At 30.3% G+C, this 9,732-nt stretch overlaps 1 protein-coding gene across 1 annotated transcript in view; it reads right to left on the bottom strand.

The window, feature by feature from the left end:
- Positions 1 to 6,528, bottom strand: part of LOC119674777 — a 7,712-nt gene extending 1,184 nt beyond the window's left edge. Inside the window, exon 1 of the mRNA XM_038085933.1 lies at positions 6,388 to 6,528. Within this exon, the coding sequence (XP_037941861.1) occupies positions 6,388 to 6,528 (141 nt within the window). The remainder of the gene's footprint in view (positions 1 to 6,387) is intronic.
- Positions 6,529 to 9,732: the final 3,204 nt, after the last annotated feature.

Raw genomic sequence — 9,732 nt, forward strand, 5'->3', positions numbered from 1 at the left:
AAAATGTATTATCATCTTCAAAAAAAATAAAAGAAAGCTTTGAAAAAATCTCTCTTCAAATGCAAACGAACTCCATTTGAACTCATTTTATATATTTAATTTCTATTCTTATGCAGAATTATTAATAATGATAGAACTAATTAATTATTTCAAGAACTTTTTCTGAAAAACTCAGCTTCTCAACCTAGTAAGTGGCATTATTTGTGACCCCATAAGTACGACCTCACTTAGAAGTTCAATTAGGCACTTGTGTTAATGCCTCCAAAAATTTGCATTCTTCTCATCACTTCGTTAAAGCATTTAATTTTGGAGAACATTTGTGTTATGTAGAACCCCAAAGTACTTTACTCAATTTCTGGGCAAACGAAAAGTCATTGCCGTCAGTTCATTCACAAGTTGTTCACTTTATTTTCGTAGCCAAGCAAACAAAAATTTTAAATATTTAATTTCTTAAAAATAATCTCCAAAAATATGAAATTTCATTCAAAACATTTTCAGAAATATGAAGCAGCAAAAAAATGTGAAAAAAATGAATAAAGCAAAATAGAAATTTATTTGCATTTTAACAATTTAACAAATAATTCCCACAAGCACGAACCTATTTACTGGCTAGAAGAGAAATGTTTTATGAGGCCTCCTCTGGTATGCTCCGGCAATAACGGCGGCTATATAAATTCAACACTAAAAGCAACCAACACAATCATTGAAATGCAGTGCGAAATATTTTATAAAAAAACAACATTTTTATGAGCAAAAGGCGAAAGTATTGCAAAGATACACACTCGCCCACATGAACGCCGGTTGAGGTGGATTGTTTAGGATACGCTCCTGCTCCTCTGTTTATGGCGGGGAGCGAAAAGTTTATCTTCGTATGCTAACGCTAACACTAATCGAATCAAACAAAATGAGTCTCAATAGTCAAGGCATAAAATGTGAGTGGAGATGTTCCAGATATGGGTAATGTGCCGCATTACTAACAACGCTGTCAATATGGACGCAGATAATTTTTTGTAATTTTTTTTCTCCTTACTCCAGAACTAGGTTATGCTGGATTTGTCTATAGGTGCGATGTTGGTCTCACTGTATTTGTTGTGTGCATATTTAAAGTGTATACATTTTCGTATTCATATTTGCGCTGGTCGTGGGGCAATTTTGTATCCTTGCATGTTGATAGGCAAATCGGTTTACAGACCGCTTAGTATTTGTTGCTGCAAATATTAATCTGTAAACATGTTTATTTATACGTCGGCTTTAGTGTACATGTCCTGAAATAATACCCCGACACAAACACACACTTGAACACACAGCTATTGGCATCTGCATGGTTTAAATCGATTCCTAGGAGTGTATTTTATTTTTAGTGCAAACAGCAAATGGTAGCAAAGAGCAGATATATCTGATAAGCCTTTATGGATTTATATTGTGTGATATTCAGATTATGAACGTGAAATAAGTTAGCATATTTTCATATTAAAGTGGAAGTCATATTATGGTTTGTGGAAGTCTTGCTAAAAGCAAATATTGCTTTAAATTATAAATATGTATTGCAACAAAAGAAAGTGTGACAGAAAATGAAGTTTTGTTAAAAGACTTCAACTTGAAATCATAAAAGTGGTATCTACTCAAAAATGAGTTTTATTTTTGCGATTACTATTCACCTGTGTAGAAGAATAAAATAACTGAGTTTGCATATGGAGTTACCTACCTAATTAAGCAACCTACGTTTTAAGAACTGATAACGAATAAGTAGTTTAAGCAATGATTAAGCATGGAATTTGTTAGGGATCCCACCTGTGAGGTGCTTGAATCTTACCTCCCAGACTTGAACTGATTCAATAATAACAAAAAACTCATCTTATCTATAATAAACAATTAATGTCCTCCATTCTTTATTTCAAAGATATTGCAACAATTATTGGGACTACCTATTATTTTATACCCTAACTATAACTTTGGAAGTTAAAACCTACTATCTGTTAATTAATTACTTAAAATTTTTAAATTAAATTTTAAAATCCGTTATAACGACAGAAACTAAATTCTTAATATAAACTATTGGTTTCGATAGATGGATTTTTATTCAACAGTAGTGCATTTAGACTAAAAATTTTAAGCTGCCAGCGCCATCTAGTGTGTGTTTGACAGCCATTCAAACCCGTCAACCTCGAAAATTTCCACGAAAATAGAAAAAAATTAATTGCAAGTAGATTTTGCATAAAAAAGAAACTAAAGAAATACAATATTATATATATGGGGACTATCAAGTTTAATCGTTAAAATATGGTAAACTGAATTCCGTTGAGGTTATTCCTAATAGAAATTACCACAATAGGTCATGTCGCCCAATAGAGGTTGTTACTTCAGAAATTGAATGAATTAATTAATTGATTAACTTATAAAATTGATGATACATTGCTAGACAATCGATGAATGAAAGCTTCAAAAATAACTGGTGCTATAGGTATCTCAACTGCGTGGGTACATCGCATTTTATATAAATAGTTGATCATGGAAAAACCCAATGGATGTCGTTATTGCTAACACATCACCATAAGCACGATTTTTTTATTACTTTGATAGTAGTAGACATCACCAGATAAGAAACTAACAAGGCAGTTTTTTAGGATACACACAGTCTCATATATACCGAAGATCCTGGAAAGGCTAAAATGATTACCGGCATTTATTGTTAGAAGCTGTTGGACAGATTCGAAGTAGATTTGAAACGAAATAAACTTTTTATAAAAGATTTGTGAAATGAGGGAAACTATTTTTAAACTAAAATACGTTTAGCGGAAATAATCTTCTTCGACCAATACACCGCATAAGTGCACAGTTATCGAAGAAATTTATAAATTGGGTTATGAGTTGCTACTCCATCACACATATATTCTCTAGACTTCGCGCACCTGTGAGTTTTTCCTGTTTCTAAACCTAAAGAAATAGTTTGACGATGACACATTTCTGTCGTAAAAAGAAATCGTCATTGAAGTAAATGGGCGTTTAGGAAATACTAGATTTGGGATATAAAAAATTGGAAAAAAGTAAAACTAAATATATCAAGTTGAAAGCACACTATGTAGAAAAATGAAACGATTATTTGACAGTGCCAAATTTTTTATTTTAAACATCGCTAAATGATCAAATTGCCCAAAAAAACCCCTTGTACAGTACGTTAAAATTTAATTTTTTACAATTTATATTTAATATAAAATGTGAAATAATATTGTATTTAAGTGTAAACAAATGAAAGCATATAATTTTGGGCAAAAATATTGTGGCAACAGCATTTTTGAAAATTGCTACTAAACAATCAAATTTATTGTCAACACATGTTAAAGTAATTAAACGTGTATTTGCGCTGTAATTAGCGCTGTAGATGTAATTTCTAAATAATTGGTTAAAGCACAATCTAATTATAATTTTTGTAATCCTCTTTGCTTACTTTCAAAACTAATTTAATGTTTTTAATTTTGTTTTAATATACATTTCATTAATTAATAAAAACATTTCAGGAAAATATTTCAGGAAATGAAAAAAAAAATGTATTGAACTAATTTTAATTTCAAAAATGAAAAAATAATGACAATATTAGAAGAGTGAATCTCCGAAGAGTGCATTAGTAAATGTAAGCAAATATAATTCAAAGCTTAGAGTCAGCGTTAATTAGCCCACTGACCCAAAGCCTTACTAGACTTCTATAATCGGTCTTGGAGTTCACAACATTTTGAGACCTCTCTATTATATACAATATTTTCCTATTAAGTTGTTATTATTATTATTATTGTTAAGGTATGTGGCACTACGACCGTCGGGTCTATTGTGCCTCTTTCTGGTTTTAGAGTAAGTCTATTTAACTTACGTTAAATAACCATTAAATTAAATTTTGAAAAATATACCATCAAAAATATTTACTTTTTCTATTTAATTCAGGTTAGGTATTGAATTCAATTACTATGTTCAGACAGTTTAATTTTCTTAATTTCGTAAAAATGAAATTAAGTTAATTTCGAAAGTGTTCATACTGCCCCAAATTAAGGAAATCATATGATTTTATTTACAAATCAGATATTAAAACACCATTTGTATCTGGGAAATTTGAAAAGTTGATTATTATAACTATAAAGGTTGGCATTCAATAGTTTTACTGGCTTTCGTGGATTTTAGGTATGTAAATTATTATTTTTCACTCTATTTTAAATTAATAACAGTTACAGTTTCTTCTCTATATTCAAATTTAAAAATTTGCACTATTTTTAAAAAATTTTCTTTATATTGGCTACTATTTTCTTACTTTTTCGTTATCTCAACTTTATCTTTTGCTTAAAATTTATCTTACGCATAGTTGCATTTCAAATGTCCTTTAAATACAGCCTCTGAGGTTTCAACGAAATTAAGGTTGTTTTCTTTAATTTCGTTCTAACCTCAAAATTGAATTTTGTATGGAAAAAACAACTTAATTTCACTGAAATGAAGATGAAATTAAGATATTTGTGAAATTAAGGTGTGTCTGAATATAGCATAATCATAATTATTCTTAGTAATATTAATAATAGTTATGTACAAGAAAACCAATTATGCCTATGGAATTTTTTCAATTTTATTTGAACAAATCTATTAATTTATCGATAACTAATTATTATGGAAAATCAAATTATTGCCCAATATTTTTTTTCTTCACTAAATTTTTGTATATAAACGACAATTATTTAACCATAGCCATTGTTGGTAACCACTTTGCTCTGAAAACAACATAACAACATAATCCCAACAAATCAACATCAATAACATAAGTTCGCAAACTAATGTTAGCCAACTGGCAACTTAGTAGCAGATAGCTAGATACTTACAACCAAAGAACCGAACTGAAAAAGACATTTGTACTGCTAAAACTTTCATGAACAAATTTACGAAAATGACTACAATTACAAACGCTTGCACTTATGTTAAATATATATTTATTTTAATACTTTATTAGCTTTACTTGACTTGTCTTTTCCTCCTCCATCAATTAGGGTCAGTGTTAATGCAAAAGCGTTTCAAAAGCGCCTCATCGTATGAGATATGCGAACACAATTCTTTAATCTCGAACGCCGCCTGAAGAAACTGGAAGGTATTTTAGGTAATGAGGAAGAACACAGATTCAGCAGAAATACACTTGCGAAGCACACTTGGAGGAAAATTTTACCTAAAACCTTAAATAATGGAACAAAACAAATTTTGCTTAATATTGTGCAATATATTTTCCTGCACATTGGTCAAGTGTACCGTCGTCTGTACCGTAATGAAGATGAAAAAAAAGGTTGCCCATACGCATTTTACTAATGATTTTCTACTTAAGCATTTAATTCCGGGCGGACATAAATAAGCGCAATTACATAGCCTAATCCTTGTACATATAAAAGACAAGTTAACTTACAAATATAGCGGAATTAAATTAAATATGCTGCATTGTTTTTGTGTATGTGTTTAATTTTGTAATTATTATTGTTGTATTTATACGTTTACACTCTAAGTCCACAGAATTGATTGCCTTATTTTAAGTGCTTAAGTATCGTATTTCGTAATTACTTTCAATTTCGTTTGACAAACACGTTTATTTTGTACTGTTCGGGGTTTGGTAGAATGTGGAACGACCCATTTTCACAGCCACCTGTGTTTTAAAATAACAACTTTAACACAACACACACCACAATTGAATGTAGGCCATTCCGTATGTTTATCCTTGTGACATTTTATAATAAATAAGTCGTACTTAATGTCTCGTTTTGTCTAAATTAAGTTTAAATGTAAGTGATTAAGATTGGCATTTAGTGTATCTTGCCAACAAGCCCAATATCAAACCAATGCGCAACAATTAGATTTCAGATACGTACACAGACAACACAAATTCAATTTCGAATTTAATTTTAGCAGCACATATCCTTTCTTAATACTAACAAACTTAATGTGCTGCTAAGAACTTAATTAAAATTTAATAATTAGCCAAAATTTATGTGCTCCACATGCAACCAATATGCCCACAGGATTTAACTAATTAGCGTTGAGATACAAAAAAAGACAAAACAAAAAAAACAAAAACAAAAACTGATGAACATACAAAATTATATAGAAGTCAGATAAATTAAGTAAAAATATGTAACGCACATATAAATGAACTTTTCCATGTCGGTACGTGTGTGTGCTCAGTTAACTACCTAATAAACATGCAAAAATCTATTATTGCTATCTCTTTCGAGCCCTCAGAGTGTTCTGCTGTCACTTGATTGATTGCTTACATTAGTAAAATGGCATTTTTCACACGAAATTAGAGAAATTGCCAAGATAAAAGTTATCGATTGTTTGCTTTACTTTATTTAAGTTTACCTTAGTTTGGTTTATACCTACCAGATACAAAACAGTGTTGCCATTTGCGGTTGTTATGTGTTGCTGGCACTGCCATGGTGTTGGTGTTGGTGTTGGTGTTACCTTGTTATTGGTTTGTAAAATCGCATTAGAGCTCGTCTTCCAACCCAAAAGAAGTGACATACTTAATCGGGACATAAACGTGTGTGCTATTCCCAACACACTCTCGCACAAACAAACTAATTAAAAATTTATCTTTGCTAATGGCTTGAGGTAGTCAAATGAGATATTTAAATTGAGTTGTGTTGTTTACATTTTTTATACATATTACCTTGAAATATAAATTAGCATTATCTAACTGTACATAGATTAGGAAATGTACATGTTAAAGTATTTAATAAAATTCTTAATAATGTCATTTAGCATTTAATTGATTGTCAGTATAATATCAGTAACTATATCATTATCTATAACTATATCATTATTATCATTATATTTAATAAACATAAGTACTTAATAATGTCAAATAAAAGAATTATTAATTGGTGAATTAATACATCAAGATCATAATTGATTAATTTTTTCTTAATATAGTTGAATTATTGGCAGAGTACTCAGCGGGATATCTGAGATCAATTTGGCGTCTGAAAAAAATATGAGTATCAAGCATATGTGTCAGCACAGGATCGGAGGTCTCATGCCTGAATAATTATTCATTAAGATAGCAGCCTTATCACCGATCTAGGCAGCTCAAAACAATCATACGTGACTATTATAACTGTAATTAGATACGAGTTTCTATAAGAAGAATGCTAACTAACTTGAGAAGTGGTTTGGATAACGGCCCGACGGCAACGGACCTTATTCGCAACGGACTACGGACTCGATTTAGTTGTTGGAATGTTCGTACTTTATATCAGATAGCTAAATTAGCGCAATTATCGAACGCTTGAAGTTGATTGTTATTGGATTAAGTGAAACAAAATGATATCAAAAGGAGGAAATATAGTTAGCTCGGTTGTACTCTAAGAAAGGATACGCGCAGCACAGTTCCTTCAGCCCTAGAATTGAACCCAATTGGATCAAGAAAAAAAGGACATCAAAAAAAAAACATGGGACCAGCATTATTTAGCAAAACATTTAAATCATTTAACGATGATAACCATATATATATAGGATGATAATCATAATGAAACACTTGTTGCAGCGTATGTGTCTAAATAAACACTAACTTACAGTAGTATGATAACCAAAATGAAAGGTTTGTTGCGAGCCATGTACCTAAATAAAAAGCAGAAGATAATTAAGTATGTTTCTGATTAAAGATAACTGTTTAAGGTAACTTTTTACCTGATCTACATCCTAATCTTAATTAAGCTTGGTTAGTTCTTGAGAAATATTCGGCGGAAGCTTATTGAGAACTTTGTTGCAGCGCAATCATGGTCTAGAAGAGGACACTGCGGCTATTGATCCGCTGGTGTTAGGTCTAACATATTGCTATAGGTATCAATATAACCATGATATGAAGAAAAATAACGGCGAATATATATTTGAGAGAGGACTTGACTTAACATGATGTCGTTGAGATGTCTATTTGTGCAGCAGGCAAAAAGGTATTGCTTAGACAGCACTGCGTTATGATCTTTTAAATAAAGCACAATTTCTTCAATATAATTTAATACAGATTCCAGCGCTTCTATTAATAAATTATATTTGTTGTATTAAATTTTTTATGACTTTTCAACTCTAACTCGTATCAATATTAAGATACGATCAAAATTTACATAAAGGATAGCGCCCTGAAATTATTTACGAAAAGTGACAGGCTTGCCAACACCGCGTTATCGAATGTCAGAATGGTTACATGCTCTTCGGAGAGGTATGCAGATCTGAGATCAATTATTGCTTAATCTGATGAAGTGCTAAACAATAATAATGTCAAGGCGTAGGGATAATAAAGAAACCTCGCAGTTAATAGAGAGTAAAAGTGATGCAGTGAACTAACTCAATTAGTCTCAACATAATAAATATATCATATTACGAACTTATTTACTATAACAACTTTTTAATAATTCATTAGCTTCTTTTAGACGTTGTTGTGTCCACTAATGGTAGAATTGTACCTATACTATATCCGCCAAATAATAGATAATAATTAATAAACAAATTATTAATATATTGAAAGCGGTCGAACAGTTTTAGTATCATTTTTGTGTCACATTAGAATCTTTAAATAAGTATGATATTTTATAAAAAATTGTATGTAAATGATTGTCTTATCCAATATACTTAATGTTACCTAATTTTTTATAAAAATTCCGATAAAAATATTAATATAACTCTGATATTAATGATTATAGCATCTTAAGATCTATTATTATATCATATTTTATAAAAAGTTGGATATAAATGTTAAGCACTTTATCAGACTGCTCAATGGTGAAGATGAAAAACTTATTAAATTACCTAAATTCAGTCTCTACTCTTCTATACTAGGGTTCTTGCGAGGGATGTGGTAACAAAACGGCGGAAAATCGCTAATTGAGGTACATTTGAAGTTATCTTATGACCTGCCACTACAACCAACCAACCCCCACGAAATTGATAACACTGTTCTCTCATGAACCGAACATGTTCCATGATCCATGTTCTGTTGCTGAACCGCCTTTATATGATTGCGTTATTTTAATAAACGCCATATGTCAATATTTATGATATCTATATAATTCTTGCAAAGAACATAGAGTGATTAGAAATGAATCGTTAGTTTTTTTTTTCTCAGCTTTCCAGAGATATATGCTCCAAAAAAATATATATTCTTACATAGCATAAAAGATATATTCCTAAAGCAAATATATATAAGAATAAAATATTGTATGCTTTCTACTATCCTTTCGTTTGATACTTCTTTATAAATTTTTATAGTTCTAAATGTGCTCGTTTAACTTAAACAAATCCCAGCAAACAAAATGTTTACAGCTCATTTATAGTAAATCAAAACTAATGAGCTCATGCAACATTATAATTTTAACCTAAAAAATTATATTACACGCTTCAAGCGGTAGCAATTCAGGTTCACTGAAGCGGAAGTCCTGCACATGCTGAACAACAAATACATAAGCATCTCACCGTCAAATTCTGCTAAACTCTTTTATGTTATTTTTAGAATAAAACTGAGATATTAAGTACAGAAAAGATACCTAAACAAATACCTTTGTATCTTATATATGGGATACACGTGCATGTATCCATCTAGAAACATAAATATTTTTATATGAATATTAATATCTACATACTTAAATGTAAAAAATATACTTTAACAAATTATTAAATTTCTCTATAATAATTTTTTATTATAGCTTTGATTTCATAATAAAGCAGCAAGCA

This window comes from Teleopsis dalmanni, chromosome 2 (genome assembly GCF_002237135.1).
Source record: "Teleopsis dalmanni isolate 2A chromosome 2, ASM223713v2, whole genome shotgun sequence".
NCBI classification, from domain to species: Eukaryota; Metazoa; Arthropoda; class Insecta; order Diptera; family Diopsidae; genus Teleopsis; species Teleopsis dalmanni.